Here is an 18,330-nt window from a genome sequence, read left to right as displayed (position 1 = left end):
CAGACTGGAGTGCACCTGTTGGGACAGCCACACCTGTAACAAACACACCTGTTAGGGGGGGTGTGGTCCCCACACCTTACACCTGCTGGTGTACTTACACAAGGGGTCCAGACTGGAGGGCACCTGTCAGGCGACCACACCTGTAACAAACACACCTGTTAGCACACCTGTGGTCCCCACACCTTACACCTGCTGGTGTACTTACACAAGGGGTCCAGACTGGAGGGCACCTGTCAGGCGACCACACCTGTAACAAACACACCTGTTAGCATACCTGTGATCCCCACACCTTACACCTGTCGGGACAGCTACACCTGTAACAAACACACCTGTTAGCACACCTGTATTGTGGTGTAACTGCAATTGAATAAAAACACTGTAGACATGCAATAAATGTTAAGAATTCCAATTAAACATTAATCATTGCAAGCGGTCATCTGCTGATAGAAAAACAGCATTTAGGCACAGGAAGACTTTTAATTACACAAGTTTGATAATATAAAGAATGCTGACTGTCAGAAAATGAATTCATTTTTGACTTTTCTGATGAATACATTATGCATTGTAATTTATTGCATTTCTCAAGAATTCTTGTACTTAAATATTGATACAATAAAAAGTTTACATTTGGAAGCTTTCATTATCCTGAGTAGCAACAAGCAAAATTTAGTTCTAAATGAATGTCTGTAACATCTAAGCATTACTTTAACCTTATAAATACGAAATGCTGACCTCAGGTGAGACAATGTACAGAACAGGGCGGCATGTTGGGGACTCAGAGGCTCATCTTCAGGCAGCTGGCTGTGGTGTCCGCTCCCTCAGGAACTCTGTGCCTAGAATACCTGTACATAGAAAAAAGAAGAAAAGAGATGCTTAGTTACATGAACTGCTACATGTTGTCATGGCATAAACTGAAATGAAGTTGTAAACAAAATGCAGAATGTAGGAGTAAAACTATTGATTAACAAGATGTTTACAACAATCTTGTGCCATATAGGTTAATGCATACACTCCATATAGGTACATACCTTATTGAAATAAGTGTACCAGACATATATATCTCCTAGGCACATTCTTTAACATAAATATAATAGTCCAAACAGACTGGTACAGTTTTGAATGCAATGCAAATGCCAATTCACACATTTTATCACTTAAAATTTCATCAAATATTACTCAATATTACAGTTCCATGCAGTACAATACAGTATGGCTGTAAGATAACCAATATGACTCACAGTCATGGGTGTTCCTCAGCAGCCTGCACCACAGCCTGGAACCCTGCAGGCTCCATGGAGATGTAGTTCAGGTCCAGCTCCTCCAGGGCAGGGAGTCTGGGTAGAGCCTCGGCCAGAGCCATGGCAGTGGTGTCAGGCAGGTGTGCAGGTGTGCGCCTGCTGTAACCAGACATGCCCAGCCTGGTTAGTGCCGGCAGTGCGCTGATGAGCTGTGCGACCCTCCCCAGTCCGGCTCCTGTTACTTCACTATTATTCCCGATGTCCAGCTCCTTTAGTGTGGTGTTACAGTGAGGGGCTGTGGTCAGACTCTTGTCACCAGGTGGGTTTTGTTCCATGTCCAAACTGCTGGGCTGGCAGAGTGTTTGCACCAGTGAGACAATCCCTGAGTCCCCTATGTTATTCAAGCTCACATCCAACACCTGTAATTGCACCAGGTGAGGCAGAGCTTTGATCAGGGATGATATTCCCCTGTCACTGATACCTGTCAATCTGAGAACCAACACCTTCATGGCTGTGAGGTGGGGGAGGATAGCAGCCAGGCATTCCAGCCCAGGGTCTCCTATGTCATTCTTACTAATGTCCAGTTTGATCAGTCTGGTTAGCTGACACAGTGCAGGGACCAGTGTGCGCATGCCTGTGGTGCTGATACTGATATTACACAGGACCAACACCTGCATGGCTGTGAAGATGGGGAGGACGGTGGTGAGAGATTCTAGCCCAGTGTCACCGATCCAATTCTCAATTATATCCAGTTCTCTGAGTTCCACTAGGTGGCGCATGTAGGGAGCCAGGGATGACATGCCCACAGCTGTCATGTTGACTCTCCCAAGACGGAGTACAGCCAGGTGTGGAACACAGGACAGCCCAACCTGCAGGACTTCTATCCCAGCATCACCAAGGGCATGGTTCCAAGTAACATCCAGCTCCTCTAACAGAGACACATGGCTAAACCCCTGCACAAGTGGCTGGAGTGATGATGGTGTTAGGTATGTGACTGACAGACCCAGCACCCTCAGACCAGGAACATTCTTCAGAACTGAAACCAGCCTGGCTGTCTCATCAGGTGAGTCAAAAAGTCCTGGTAGTTTCAAGTCCAATCTAAGTCCAGGGAGTGAAGTTGTAAAACAATGCTGTAGGTACTGAACTGCGTCTCTGCTGTCAGTGCCTCCATGGATCTTAAGTAAGAGCCTGTCTGGCAGGTTTGCTAAATTAAGATTTTGTATGTAATACTTCAGACCTGTGGCTTCTCTACTGTTAATGGAGCTGTCCAGCATGACAATTGGCAGGGCCTGACTGATGCCCTGAAGCACTTCTGGATTTGGTCTCTCACTGAGGATGGTCAGGCACAAGGAAGCAAACTCTTCATATGTTTTGCAGGATATTTGCATTTCACGATTCTTTGGCACATTTGAACGTTCAAAGTGTTCTGGTCTCAAGTGTGCAAACTCTGTGCTGCTGATCTTGCTCAGTTCCTCCATCACAGCTTGTGCTGCCCGTGAGTCACAGCCACATGTGAACTGAAGCAGGTTACTGAGTTCCAGTGCCTTGGTTATGGAGGTGAGCTGCAGCAGCTCTACAATGTCTTGTTGGTTCAACAGAGCATGAGCAACATATCGTCCAGCCAGGAACTCTTGCATGGTCTTGTGGGAAAAGTTCAGTTGCTTCCTAGGATGTAATTTAGAGGAAGACACCTCCAAGGAGACCACACCCAGCTTAAACAGCAACTCCAAATTCACATTTTCTCTTTCTACTTCTGTAAGGTCAAGCAGGGTCTCATTCCTCAGCAGTGCCTTCAGCGCAACTTTGCCAAGCTGCAGTAATGACTCAGCAACCTCTGTAGGCAGCTCTTTTGTCGAAATGGCCTCTTGTTTCCGCTTTTCTTTCTTTCTTTTCTTTTCCCGCTCACAGTGCTTTCTAACCAGACATGTTAGCAGGTTGTCGTACAGCCCTGTCATTGTTCCAGTAGACACCATCTTTTGGTCCTCCTCCCACAATACACATACAAACAACAGGAAAATTGGTGTATAGATTAAACTGTTCAAAATTTCATTGGTTTTAACATGTTCAGCAAGTGTCTCTGCCAGTTCCTGCTTCTTCACAAAAGTGAAATACTGCTGTGTGCATTGCTCTACATGTTCTTTAGAGAAGCCCATGATGTGTATGTGACAGTCTGGCCGGGTGTACTGCTGCACTCCTGCTGAGGGTCGGGAGGTGATCACAATTGTGCTGTTGGGGTACAACTTGCCAGACAGCAGTTTGGGAATGGCCTGCCCGGCTGCCCTGGCCTCAGGCCGCAGCTCATCATACCCGTCTAGGAGGAAGAGCACACGGGACTCGTTCCTCTGTAGGATTGTTTTGATGGATTGTACATCAATGCCTTTGGTTGTTTCATCAACACACTGGTCCCACACCATCTTCTCTATGGTCTCCCCCTTTCTCACCTCCCGAAGTCGGATGAACAGGACGATTTTGTTTCGTTTGCTCAGCTCTGTTTTCTGTGAGACGGCATCTAGGGCTTCTTTGGACAGAAACGTTGTCTTTCCCCCTCCGGCTTCACCCTCAATCAGAATGCACCTCGGTGCTGTGGACAGTCCTGTGATATCTGGGTTGAACAAGTCATCTAATGACTTCAGTTCTTTCCTTTGTTCTCCCCCCATTGATTCTGATCTGTTATAGTTTTCAAATGTTTTGAGCTGTTTTTCACTCGTTGGTACCAACTCTAACTGAGTGAAGATATCACTGAGTGTAAGTGTGAAGTTGTCATTCCAGATCAGAGGCTTGAAGTGAGACAGTTTCAACTGATAGTACTTCTTCACAGACTTCTGGAACACTTCTGCAATAGAAAGGACACTTTGTAAGATTTTTGATGATTATATAGATTTAGGAAGAATCCAACTCAGGTAAAGAGTAAGACATCATTTCATATCTGACTGTACTGATATATGACAGGCTGTTCTGGAGGTCAAACTTCACTTGCTGCACCTCAGAGGATGACTAATGATGATGATGTATCAGAGAATAAACCTTGTCCGCTTAAACCAATGACTTCTGAAACTTTAACTGTAAGAGTAGTTAAAGAGGCCATCTACAAAATGTACACATTAGAGCTTATCAACCATTCCTAATAACAGAGATGAGGGCCAATACCAATTCTGCCAGGCTCCTTTCACCTCTTAATGAAGTCACACTTTTGTTTAGATCATGTGACTTGGACACAGTCATCTTAACTCGAGAAGGGTCAAAGAAGTTACAGTTGGTAGTCAATGCTGAATATTGTGTGTGGAAATAATGTGTATTTATTGTGTCGATTACAAATTCACAATGAACCTTCATACAAGGAAGCTTACCCTGAACAGAAGGAGTGTACTGTAAGTTTTATTTTGGACCTACCTAGTGAAGGGGTACTCCCAGATGGTGCCTCCAGCTTCTGTTTGACTACATCAACAGAAAGCTTGATTTTTTTATTTTGTTTTTTTACGTCACTGACTTCTTCTTGAAGCCGTTTGTTGTCAGTCTTGACCTCTTCAATTTGTTCCTCATGTTCAGCCACCACCTCTTCCAGTTGACCCATCGCACCTCTCACCTCTGTGATGTCCCTTTCTGCCTTCCCTAGTCTGTCCTGGAGCTGCTGTACTGTGGCGGACAGCTCCAAGGCCTGGTCTTTTAGGGCACGATGTAAGTCGGTGTTGTTCTTTACAACCTTCAATAGGACCTCCACTGTCTTCAGCATCTGCATTGGATACAGGCAGAAACATGTTGAATCCTAACTCTCAGCTGCAGATCATTGCAATATGCATTCAGTTTCATTGTTCTATTGAACATACTAAACTATTTTATGCATTGTGTTTAACGCTATTTTCTTTCTAAACAGCACTTCAAGTACTACAACTTAATAAATCTGTGGTCATGACGTTTGACAAACCCAAAATAGATTGCTAAGTATGTTTGGTCAGTCTGCTTTGCCAGTTGTTTTCATCTGATCCAGAAACATTACTGAGTATTGCCATATTTCACAGTCTCCCCATTTCACATATTAAAATGACATTTACCTCTTCCTTTGGAACTGTGCAGTGCTCGAGAGTGTCCAGCCGAGTCCCATGATCCTCCAACTCTTCCCTGTGCAGCTGAAGCAGCTTCTGGTGCTCATTCATGACATCAGTCAGCACACGGACCTCAGCATCCATGCAGGCTTTGCCAGCACCTATGTGGAACTCCTCTTTCTTTATCTATTAAAAAAAAAAACACAGAGCTGATCACATCAAACACATTATAGCAGTAACTTGTAGAGGAAAAATTGATTACTCTGGATAATAATATTTTAAATCTTTAACAAATTTTTAACAAATTACTGCTGTAGATTTACTGTCTTTGACAATAAGTCCTTTCATGAATAAGAATTTTACTGCATAAGATGTATGTATATAACAATAAGCACCTAACATCATCATGGTCTCTTGCATAACTCATAACTGTACCTCATTCAATATACTGTACGGTAAATTTGAAACAAAAAATTTGCTGTTATGTTTTTACTTTCGTTATTTCGTGGTTACCTCTCCAAAGCAAATTTACGACACCGTAAAAATCAATTAAAAAGTGGCACAGCGGCAAGGTGTTTACCTCGGGACCGCGAGGTCTCGAGTTCGAATCCTGCTGTGCCATTGATCTTGTGCCCTTGGGAAATGTGCTTTACACGGCTTTCCTCACTTTACTGACAGGTGAAAATGAGTGCCTAGCTTCGGCTAGGGCCATCCTTGGGATAGGACGTTAAATGGAGGTCCCGTGTCTTGGGAGAGTCATACGTTAAAGAACCCACCACACGTGCGATGGTTCGGGTGCGATGGAGCAAACCATTCTGTCTGACTGAAGTTGGCGATTTCATTTCACTACAAATCACCCTTAAAGGAGACGTAGCGCATCACTGTCTTGTACTCAGCTAAACGAGGGTATGTCACCTCGTAAGGAGCGGTATTACCCTACGCAAGTGGCCACAGGGTATACATACAAAAATTGATATGAATTTCCAATGTACAGTAACTGTTACAGAATTGTTTCAATTGTTATTATAATTATTATAGCAGTAGTACAAACACCACAAAATACTACCTTTCCCTCCTACTGTGATACAGATACCTACCACAAAAATAAATCAATCTACAGTACGAGTACTCTACTAAAGGTAAGGTACATGACACTGAAATCATCTGATCTCCCAGATAGATTTTGTCCCACCTTAAAGATCTCCTTTGCTGCCTTCTGTGCAGTCGGATCGCCGACCAGCCTCAGCAGTCTCTCCATCTTGTCCATGTACTCATTGAATGTCTGACGGTCCAATCTCAGGTCCAAGGAGTGCATAGTTTTGTTGCGGACTTCTATAACCTTAAGAAATGCAAAGGGACATACTATCAAGTCAGTTCACATTGATTTGATAGTTATGTATTACAATGATATTTGGTATGTGGGTAGGGGTTGGGAAGTCAGGGTCGATTTTAGGCCCCCTGGTATGTGACCTTGGTACTGCAGCAGAACTTTGTTTTTCTGCATCTTTGGACCTGGACATGGTCTTGATTTTTTGGTGGCAAACATCTTGACTTGTGTGTGATGTAAGGAAGAAGTGATATACAAAATGTATGTTTTGGCTCCCTAGCGGCTTGCTCTGGAACTGCAGGGGCAATTCTGTCAAAATCTTCCGCTGAACGGAGTATATTGTAGGAACGATGGATTTCCATGATATTTAGCATGCAGGTATCATTGGCAGAGATGTACATAATGTTGTGCAAATTATGCAAATGTGGACTTAATTTGCATACTTAATGAGAAAAATCTACCAACTGGCTTCAGTTTTGTTCTTTTTGCCCTGAAAAAAAGGTATAGTACGCTCTTTGTTACTATCATAATGTCCATGTCTACGTGCTATATCATAGTATATGTTTCTATCAGTATCACACTTTTAAATGCAGGACTCTGCAATATAATAGCAAACTTTATAGCAGTTGGCATGTAGAACGAGCAACCCCCCTGAGAGTGCTCGAGCTGTTTTCTTTTTGTCCTGTGCATACATGCAGCTGTCATGCATGTAACCAACACAGTGGAAAACCTGTCACAGACATATGTAGCACCCTACTTGTCATGCATCAGCTGCTCCTCAGCTAATGGGCCCTGAGCTGCATTACCTACAACATGATGCTATGCATTGCCATTTGCTTCAAAAAGTCTCTTTTGGCAACTTTATCTGTACTAGGTGGATGTAGCCTTCAACAAAGAAGGCATATAGCTATAGTTTTTTCATTGGCCTGTACTGGCCCAGAAGAGAATGGACCGACAGACCGTATGGGGGTTACAGGGCCATAAATCTAAATCGAAGTCAGTCGATATAATCAACAACTTAGCAGCATGCAGCATTCATCTTTGTTCCAAAACTACTGCTTTTGACGACTGTGTTTGAAATAGAAGAACAGGGGGCGGGGCTTCGGGATTGATCTTTACACAGAACATATGAGAGACAAAGGCAACGACAGCCAGACTTAGTACAAACTGACATATGGCAAAAATGTTGATAAATTGGTCTCAAACATGATACATGTATGAACAAATATTGATGTATTCAAAATGTGATTGGCATAATATCGGCAGTAAGACCTATACCGGCCGATCAAAAATAATGGAATTTAAAGAGATCTACACAATGCAACAATAGTTATTTCTGAGGTGTGCACACTTCAGACATCTTAGGTGTCCAATACTTCATTTACAAAGCATCGATAACAATGCATTCGAAGACAACAAGGCCAAAAGTTTTCAGTATCTTTTTCGGGGTAGGCAGCTCGTCATGGGACGAACACACTGTCACATTCATTGCCAGATTTGTGATCATAATTACACATGCTCATGGCACAAGACGAACATGATTCAACAACAATCTTGAATTTCTGTTGGTGACCTACAACTCATGTAAAAGTGTGAAGAACCGTTGCATAATAGCCCGGATCTACGACTGAATGGGCAAAATTGAACGTACGCAGCCATTTTCCCGCCATTTTCATATCTACGCTAGCAGTGAAGTGTTACGTCATAGCGGTTGTGACGGACAGAAGTTAAATGAAAATTCTTGTCAGTATACGTCCGTTTTCTCATGACAGTTTGTATGCTCATGCAGGTTTATGTTTTATGCATTTACTAACAGAAAAGGAAGGAACATCAGAGGATGTATAAAGGTACATAGCGACAGTTAATTGTGCCGAGTTTCTTCCGGCCGGAATTTTTACCCCCTCTCAACCATGCGCCCGTTTGCCGTGTAATTCCGCGGCGTGTTACAATTACAATATTACGCTTTTAGCAGGACAAGAGTGGCAGAAAAGTTACACAGAAGAAGTGGCAAGGGTAAGCTATAACAGCAACATGTAACTGGAGAAAATGATGCGTTGACAATTTGTCAAATCAGTATGGCTAGAGAAATCGTCGTAAACGTACCGGTATTATGATAATAGATTTTAATACTTACAAATAGCTCATATGCAAGAAAGACCTACATTTTTCAAAGGTTCAACCTTGCTGATGTATTTCCTACAATAGTTGCAGAATACCAGGAAGTTCAACAGCGCAGAAGGATCCGACTTCTCAGGACCTGTATTGTCAGCCGGCTGACCCTTCAGCATGAACACCTAAAATTAAGAACGCAAAAATGTACAATAATTTTTAATAATCATCATCATATCGTTCCGTGCCAGTACTGCAGCCAGGCCACGGCCTTCTCGTTAGCTTCTAGTAGGTCCTGGTTGGAGATGTTGGGGCCTAATACACAGTCCTTTGTAATGTGTCCCATAGTTTGGGTTGGGTGGCCACAACGACACTCAGCTGAGCTCACCCATTTTTAATAATGTACAAAGGCAAACACAAGCCAATTACATGCACAGATACTTAATCTTATGCTGCTGTAAGAAACATCAAGTTAAACACATCATGGTATACATTATCAAGCAGTGAAATAACATGACATTGTATACCTGGCCATCATTTTGTAGTTCACAGTCCTTTCCAGTAAGCATATCCAATGATTTTCATAACGGTTACCGCAAAAAATGGCAGACACTAAAGGTCTTGTGTAATTTCTTTCTTCAATGGTTACTCTAAGTGCATTACTTTCAAGTAGGTCTGACTATAAAATAATGCTATTAGGCCATACTAATCTATTTCCTTGGTTCACGGATTCGCTGCTTCGTTTTTTTGCCGAAATGATTTAAAAATAAAAACAACACGAGGTGCAGAGAGACGTCACTCAAAGCAGGCAGTGCTTCGCCAAATTTGGTTCAATAAAATATCAGACTGAATGTGCTCTTTAGAATTTTGTAACTTGATAAGTGTCAATGTTCTTTGCTGTTAAATCATCTGCATTGTTTACTACATGGCTGCATAATTTGGGAATAAGGCAGGCCAGGTAGTCTCAAATGCCTTTTTTAGTTTTATTTTTTTGTCCGCCGCCCATAATTTTTCAAGAAAATCTGTGAACCAAGAAATTAAATTGGTGTGGCCTTAGGGATAAAAAACTGTGAGATTATTTAAAGCAGCCAGTAATCCCCACTCCTTCAACTGAGGTCATGACCAAATAATAAAATTATAGCTATTGACCTTTGCCACTTCCCATGGTTCCTTTCTCCACTTGTTGGGAGTACAGTTGGTCCAGCCAATCCGATTCGCATCCCCGGTGTAGTACTTTTTCAACTCATCTCGCCATGGGTCACAGTCCTGAGACAACACAGAATGTAATCACACAACCAATTCATTTTGTGGTGAATCCGGCATACAATGGGTGATTGTTAGTGAACATTATGGTTAAAATTGGTACTCTGATTGTTCTCTGAGTCAAAGTCACCCCTTTCATGTTTACTTTGCAAGGGGTTAAAGTTCGGGTTAAACTCTGAGCAATTATCACATATCCTGTGCTGATTATGCAAGGAAGGGGTGAAATTTCAAGTGTTTACTTAATGCACAAGAACACAATTATATATAGAAAATTCACCCTACTGAAATTAGCACCTCTGGTAAAAGTGTCATAACTGCACTGTGCAACTCCATAAACAGGAACAAAAATCTAAGGCAATGTTATAATGTCCTTGGGAATATCAAGGAGGTTAAAAAAAGGTTAACCTCTTTGGGTATAAGGGACCGTACGGCGTTTAGTGAGGGGGGAGGGCCGGTCGCCAGAGGGTCGGGTCAAAAATTTTTTGCTAGGCCCTCCCCCCAGGTAAAATTTTTTTTGCTAGGCCCTCCCCCTGGGAAAATATTTTTTTGCTAGGCCCTCCCCCCTCCTATCAACTTTGAAAAAATATTCAAGACGCCAATAAAACAAATTGCGCTCCCATTTGGAAATGTGCTTTGCGTTCTACTTTTTCATGATTTTCATCGCGAAGTAGATCTCTCGCCCCTAGTAAAAAAAAAGGAAAACAGAATGGCTCAAAATATCTGCTTAATATAGAAGGATAAATATCTGCTTCATGGAGGCATAAATATTTGCTTTATAGAAGCTATTTCATTGTTTTGATATCAAAACAACACCTAAAAAGCATTTGTATCTGGATTTCTAGTAGATTTGCGCCACGAAGCGGTGCGCGCCCCGCCCCCATAATTTACGTATTGCAAGCTCGCGGGCCTGAGCGGCTTGACGGAAACCATTTTCAATGTACATGTACAATGTATTTTTAACTTTTTCCTGGTTCTGTGGTGGTAATAACTTACGGTAAATCGGGGAAAAAAATGAAAACCAAAACGACAACGCGATTGGACTAACCAAAACTGTAGTGGGGAGGGGGGCGCCGACGCATGACGCTGATTTTCCCACGGCGGGGTAGACCGGCGCCTCTCTAGCTCTATCCGCCGGAGACTTGCGAGAGATCTTTTAAAAATGCCACGCTTTTTTGCCACGATTTCCTGCATTGCTTTTTTATGGGAAAATTTGCTGGTTAAATGATATTTCTATGGAAAAAAAATACGAGGGTTTCAAGTTTTTTGAGAACGACGTTTCCAACACCGGCATGTCTGACCTTGGTCTGACGCCAAAGGCACGAAGAATCGCAAGGTAGGTCCTGGGAAATTTTGAAATCTTGACCCTCTTAAAAGCTATTTCCTGCAGTTTGAGGGAAATGTTTTGCTGGCAAACAAAGCTAACTTTAATGGAATTTCAATTTAGAAAAATTAAATCCCCCCGAACACATTATCACGATGTTGGCTACCAAAGGCGCGAGGCCGGTCACGTCAAAAGGGATCCAGGGAAATTTGCAAATCCTTACCCTCGAGCTCTGAAACGCCATTTCTTACATTTTGAGGGCAACAGGACAGGGGGAAATTTTGCTGGCAGACTAATCTAGAGTTTAATAACATTTCTGTAAGTGAAAAAGGTTTTCGAGGGCGATGCATAAGCCCCGCCCCCTCCCCTTTCGCATTTTCACTGTGTCCCGAGTGCCAACCTTTGGCGATCCCTTGCGGAGGTCCAGAAAAATTTCGAAATCTTGACCCTCTGAAACGCCGTTTCTTGGATTTTAAGGGACAGGTTTTGCTGGTAGACTAAGCTATTTTTTTTTGCTTGGCCCTCCCCCCAAGTCAAAATTTTTTTGCTAGGCCCTCCCCCTGGCAAAATATTTTTTGCTAGGCCCTCCCCCCTCTGGCGACCGGCCCTCCCCCCTCGCTAAATGCCGTACGGTCCCTAAGTTCAATATCAAACTTGCCTTGCATGTCTCTTTGGGTTCCTTTGACATGTACTCCTCAAGCACTGAATAACATGGAAAGTAAGGGAAAATTTGTACTTTTGTATTTGAATTCCCCTGAAAAAAATAGCATTTTGTATTAATGAAAATAGACTGGGGCTATTGACAGGACAATCATATCAGTAGGACTCTTTTTTTGTAGCGCCCACCTAAACATTATTACCCTAGACATGTATGCAATCTGCATGATTATTTGAAATTGTTACTTACCTTGCATCCTCTGCTTTTGGGGTTGCAAGTGCAGTTTTGTACGCTGTCTCCAAGCTTGGTTTTGAGCTCTGCCTGTAGCTCCTTCGCCGCTTGCTCAGTGACGTTGGTCAGTCCATCCCGGGTGGTCAGCAAGGCTATCCCCACCCGCAGCCAGTTCTTGTAGCCCGGGTTGTTAAACCGATCTGTCCAGCTCATTCTGTCTTCCTGTGGTCCAGGGTCAATATTCCGCTATTTTCTCATCTTGTTGTCCAAGCAGCTGTAGGACTGGTCAATGTCTGCTATCTGTGCCATACCAGGAATGGTAGAGATATCTGGAAAAAAAAAACTTACAAATTACATTCAAATTATTAAAAAAATGAATACTGTTTCTGAATCAGTATACATATCAAAAATACCACATGGTGGGTCCCTGATGATACCACCGTACCTGAGGTACCAGACTGACTGTGGTGCAGGGCACCGGCAGAAGGGTGGTCCAACCTGCTGGAGGACTGGGATAAAGGGGGATCATATATCGTATACGGGACGACCTCGGTCACACAATGGCCATGTCAACGAGTAACTAGTGCCGGTAGTCCACTTAGAGTCTGGTACTGTAACATCTATTATCATAATACCGCCAAGTTTACTGCGAGTTCACAAGCGTAATTAATTTGAAAAATCATTAACGCCGTATTTTCTCTAGTTACATGTTGCTGCTGAAGGTTACCTTTGCCACTTGTTCTCGGTATCTTTTTTTGTCTCTCTTGTCGTGCTAAAAACGTAATATCGTTATCGTAACACACCGCGGAATTACACGGAGAACGGGCCCGTGGTTGTGATGGAGTTAAAAAATACCGCAAGAAAAACATGGCACAATTAACTGCCGTTATGTACCTTTATTCATCCTCTTTTGTTCCTTCCTTGCCTGTTAGTAGCTGCACAAAACAAAGACCTGTGTGAGCATAAAAAAAGTCATGAGAAAATGGACATTTATTACTGTCAAGAATTTTCATTAATAATTTTGCAACGTCACAAACGTTATGACGTAAAACTTTACTGCTGGCGGGAAAATGGTGGCGTAAGTTCAATTTGACCCATTCAGCCGTAGATCCGGGCGATTATACAACGGTTCTTCACACTTCTACACGAGTTGTAGGTCACCAACAGAACTTCAAGATTGCTGTTGAATCCTGCTCATCTTGTGCCGTGAGCACGTGTGATTATTATCTACAAATCTTGCGATGAAGGTGACAGTGTGTTCGTCCCACGACGAGCTCGCCTGCCCCGAAAATGAACTGAAAACTTTTGGCCTTCTTGTCCTCGAATGCACTGTTATCGAAGCCTTTTTGAAAATGTGCGAAACACGCGAATGTCTGAAGTATGCATACCTCGGAAATTACTGTTGCTGCGCTAGTGGATCACCGAAAATTTATCCTTTATGTCATTTGGCAGTATAAGTATTACTGGCGGTGTTATGCCAATAGATGTTAACTGCACTTATCATCTTTGCTTACTACTTATAATTAATATGTTTGTATGGATGGATTGTTTTCATATAAATCAATAGATGAGACATCGAAGTGACTACTATATTGGCCCAACTCTCTACACACATGAGCAACATGCTATGTTGCTGTAGCAGAAATTTTTCGTTTTGAGATCTTGTGTTTTGGACACGCTATGGTTGTGATTTTTGAGTGGTAGATACATGTAGCTTAATTGGGGCAGAGAGTAAGTGGAGTAAGCGGCCTTTAGCAACTGCAGGCGCAGGAGCGAATTGTCTTGATTTTGGTATGTAGATACAAATGTACTGTTTGATGATAATTATGCAAACCGTAGTCTAATTAATTTGCATAATTGATGAATGAACATTGTTGTCTTGTCCTGAGTTCTGTGTTAAGGCGATGCCAGCAACAAGTGCCTCTTTCGGATAGTGCCTAAAATGGCAGTTATAAATGACATAAAAATTGTTTTTAATTTACCAGAAAGAATTGGGAGACAATTTTGTGTGGACTGTAAACCATGTTTGTTTGCATCATTAAGTAACGTGAGTTAGCCATGAGGGCTAAAATTGACAACCGCAAACATAAAACCACCGGGAAAATTTATGTACTTACGGTACTTACCTGGACAAAGTTGGCAACAGCAGCAAATAGATACAATGTGAATCAGGAGCTACATATTGTGTAGATTGCATTGCATAATTGATAAGGAAAGTTACATTCACTCAAACGATGGATAGTGAGTGACATTCACTCCATTTTATGATCATGACTCCATAGGACTCTCAAACATGAGACATGGAACTGAGATAGATAGGAATATCTCATTCAATACTTATGTAGGTAAGTATTTGCAAATGAATAATACGTAATTTAGCATAGCTCAGTCAATGGTAGAGGACAATTGCTCATGATCAATTGTGCAATAGCCAGTGTAACACTGTAGCGCAATAGCCAGTGCAATAGCTCAATGGTAGAGCGCAATAGCTCAATGATGCAAAAGTCAGTGCAATAGCGCAATAGCCTGCATTCACAAAAGGGCTCCAAAAATTCAGCACTCCTTAGCATCTGTTACAGATGCATAGGCAAAGAACTAATTTGCATAATGTTTTAAGACCTAATTACCTAACTTGCATTAAGAAAATACTACAGTATAATGCCATAATGATAGTAGTTAATGATGCCGGAATTTCATTCTTGCGGCATTTGGAAGTTAAGTGAAACATTATTAGATACAGTCAGTGCAATAGGTAAAACCCCCTTTCCCGGCATTAGAGAACCTAATATGCCAACTTTGAAACTAACGACCCCCCCCCCCCTCCCCTCCATGAAATAAAAGCGTGCCCCGCTTGAAGTCTGTGAAGGAGGCTAGATTACAGTCACTATTTCTGACACTCCTGTTACAGGCCAGTACAAACATGGTATACAGTTGCCTTTCCCCAAGTTTACACCTAGGCCGGGTGTTGTATACCCTGGGACCTATATACATGTATAACCCCTACATCTCCACCCGCATCCACACACAATGACATTTGAGATCATCCCTCATCACAATCATGTTATCACTGGCTGATACAGGACATCACAGACATTAGTACATAGCTGCCAATGTTTAAAACTAACATTTCTCCTAAGTCTGTCTCCCACACCTGAGCACCCCTCATACACACAAACACTGCTGGTAATGAAATTTACTGTTTGTAACCCCCCTCCCCCCCACCAAACTTGTCCTTGAATGCAGGTACAGTCAAACCTGTCTATAGCGGCCACTCAAGGGACCGGACAAATTTGGCCACTATAGACAGGTGGCCTCAGTATAGAGGTGGCAACTTGTAGATAAAATACCCAAGGGACCGACAAAAAGTGGCCACTATGGACAGGTGGCCCCTCTATAGAGGTGGCCCCTAATACAGGTTTGACTGTACTTAAAACAGTTGCTGTAAAGCACAAATGTTCAACAATTTACCTACTAGTAGAATTCCTTTGGTCACTTCTGCATTGCCGTGCTGCTGGCAATGGACGTGTTCAAACTAGTGCCAAAAACACCAAACCTCCAAACCAAATTTAAATGAGGAATTGTGGTCAAAGCCCCGTCACACGTCTGTTTAACGTAACTTGATATATGTAAACACAAAGGATGAAAACAAAAATAGACCTGACGGCTGCACAATTGCATCATTTGTGGCAAAATTACGTAAGACTGACTCATGATGACAAATACCAGCAGTCCAGAACCTTCCAACTGGGATCAAGATTCAAGGTTAACACTTAAAGGCAAAAAACAATTATGATCTCATTAAAAAAAATATAACTCAGTTTCAGGTATTACACTTAAAAATTTACAGTCACTATCATTTTTCTGTATAATACTTTATCACAGGTTTTGATCGTAACGTTGGGACAATAAAAAAGTTATTTACAGGGCTGGCTAGGATTACGGGACTGTACAATACTCATCAGGGGGAGGGCTGGTGCACTGGAAGTGTGATGAAATAATTTCCATGACCCTCCCCCTATCTCAAAATGTTCTGTTGACCCATGTTTTGCCATGCCCCCCCCCCCCCCCGACAGATGTCATTTCAAAAAGGAGAAAATGAGCTTCGTTTAAAGAGCAACTGTTACAACACAAAAAAGTTTGATATTGACATCAGGGCACAATGCCCCTTCAAAATTTTTTATCTGTTTCAAACGTGCCATTTTCTGCATTTGAGAGGCAAATCATGATTTAAGAGCCATTCTCATCTTACTGCCTCAGGGGTGCCTAAGCATTTGCACGATCCTTATGCGAAATTGCGCAACCACTGCTGGGGTCACGTGACAGACGGAGCGGGATTTTCAAGATGGCGGCTTCGATCAGCAGCGATGGAAAATACGATTTAACACGCCGAAATGAAGCAAAACAGTTAAGCTCATAGGCTATCAAATACATCTTTGCGACGGTAAATGTCCATTCCATGCCTTGAAATATAAATATCACGAGTAGAAACGCTCAAAATCATGCCTCCTACTGGCCGCCGTTTTTGCATAAGGATCGTGCAAATCTCATAAGGTTCGTGCGAATCACATAGTGACTTGTGTGAATTTCATAATATTTGTGCATTTTCGCATAGTGATTCGTGTGATTTTCACAAGGTTCGTGCGTTTTCGCTATAGTGATTCGTGCATATCACATAATATTCGTACGAATTTCATAGGGTTCGTGCAAATGCTTAGGCACCCCTGGTCATAGACCTTGGGGGTCACAGATAAATACTGTGTGCTGCAGCTTGAAACAGACAGGTGTGTGTTGGGTATGAGGTAACCACAGGAGATGGGGATATTATTTACAACAGTTACAAAAAGTAAGGTAACAATTTACTCTGTGACATATTTACAGCCGTATCAGTTGCAACAAGATGATACAATATCATGCCGATGATATGGACAGTCCCAGACAGATGAACATAACATCAAACAGGAAAGAAAACGAAGCCCTAAGTGAGTGAGACGGTCTCACCATAACTTAGTCAAACAGATATATTTGGGGAGGGGGGAGATTTGAGTCAGCAAAGTAATTTACTATCATCGTTTGAATCTTTTAAGTCTGATTGCTTCCGATGATGTGAAGGAAAATGTACTTTGCAGTGGAGCTCACGTTCGTTAGGTTTAAAAGCTCATCAGTAACTTTGTTTTTAACCGACAGCTTATTATGTTAATTTTCTCCATGAGACCAAATGAAAACATTCGGTCTGACTTAGAAAGGTTTGCTTTCTGCCAAATTCTGGTCTATTTTTTCTCCACACGATATAAATTTGCGACAAATCACACCTACCTTGTAGATGTTGAAACTCTTAACAGTCGACAGACGGGATATCTGTACTTACTTTCTTCATGGTTGTCCCCAGAAATCTTCAGAAGATTTTCGGAGTCGAGTTTCGAAACTTTTTACTTCCGCCTGCCGCCATCTTGGACTCTCCCAGTTTATTCGACGATGGGGGAGGGGTCAAGAAAAAAAGCAACTAAACAGAAAATATTAAATCAAATGAACAATTTCTATATCATTTTCTCGTCCACTGTAGTATCTACAGTTATTCATGAAATACTAAACAGTGTTGCCATCTACACATGAAATAAAACCTACGGCGAACCCCTCTAGGTTGAGAAAATTGACCGTTCCCTAACAACAACCACCTGTGGGCACGTTTTTGGCGGCGCCTCAAGGGCGGAACCGAAGGATTCACGATAATTTTTGTTTTTTAAATCCCATCTATGAATTTCCCAAGCGATTACTCTTTTTTGGCCCTACTTCAAGATCGTGGTGTTTGCACAAAAAGGATTTCTGAGTTGAAAATGTTCCAAGAATTCCGTATATGTATGTATTCCGAAGGGAAGTGATTTTGGCCTACCTTCATTACTTATCTATGCAGTTGAAATGTACTTCTAGTGGTGTTTGTGAGAAAAAGTGCATTTTGAAGTGATCATAATGAATTCTGAAATATAGCTGGTTTATTTCGTGAAGGGAGTTTCAAGATGTCGCCACATGGATTATGTAAAGTTAATGACGTCACGCAACATCGAGTGATGACATCATAGCAGTTGTGATTAGGGATCACGTGGTTCCCATCCTCAGTCCTCAGTTAACCAAAATTGGTCAATAATCCC

General features: G+C 42.1%; 1 protein-coding gene and 1 long non-coding RNA gene across 2 annotated transcripts in view; both read right to left on the bottom strand.

The window, feature by feature from the left end:
• LOC118426298 overlaps window positions 1-822 on the bottom strand; it is a 2,486-nt gene extending 1,664 nt beyond the window's left edge. Inside the window, exon 1 of the long non-coding RNA XR_004832377.1 lies at window positions 733-822. This is a non-coding gene — a long non-coding RNA (uncharacterized LOC118426298). The remainder of the gene's footprint in view (window positions 1-732) is intronic.
• Window positions 1-17,885, bottom strand: part of LOC118426267 (NLR family CARD domain-containing protein 4-like) — a 40,055-nt gene extending 22,170 nt beyond the window's left edge. The window contains exons 1-8 of the mRNA XM_035835548.1: window positions 17,553-17,885; window positions 12,206-12,516; window positions 9,864-9,980; window positions 8,768-8,899; window positions 6,471-6,617; window positions 5,288-5,464; window positions 4,629-4,968; window positions 2,708-4,071 (exon numbers count right to left, since the gene is read on the bottom strand). Of these exons, the coding sequence (XP_035691441.1) occupies window positions 2,708-4,071; window positions 4,629-4,968; window positions 5,288-5,464; window positions 6,471-6,617; window positions 8,768-8,899; window positions 9,864-9,980; window positions 12,206-12,400 (2,472 nt within the window). The 5' untranslated portion in view covers window positions 12,401-12,516; window positions 17,553-17,885. The remainder of the gene's footprint in view (window positions 1-2,707; window positions 4,072-4,628; window positions 4,969-5,287; window positions 5,465-6,470; window positions 6,618-8,767; window positions 8,900-9,863; window positions 9,981-12,205; window positions 12,517-17,552) is intronic.
• Between the last annotated feature and the right edge of the window lie 445 nt (window positions 17,886-18,330).

This window comes from Branchiostoma floridae, chromosome 11, assembly GCF_000003815.2.
Source record: "Branchiostoma floridae strain S238N-H82 chromosome 11, Bfl_VNyyK, whole genome shotgun sequence".
Taxonomy (NCBI): domain Eukaryota; kingdom Metazoa; phylum Chordata; class Leptocardii; order Amphioxiformes; family Branchiostomatidae; genus Branchiostoma; species Branchiostoma floridae.
The sequence above is the reverse complement of the archived record's forward strand: the minus strand, read 5'-3'. Positions and strand labels throughout refer to the sequence as shown.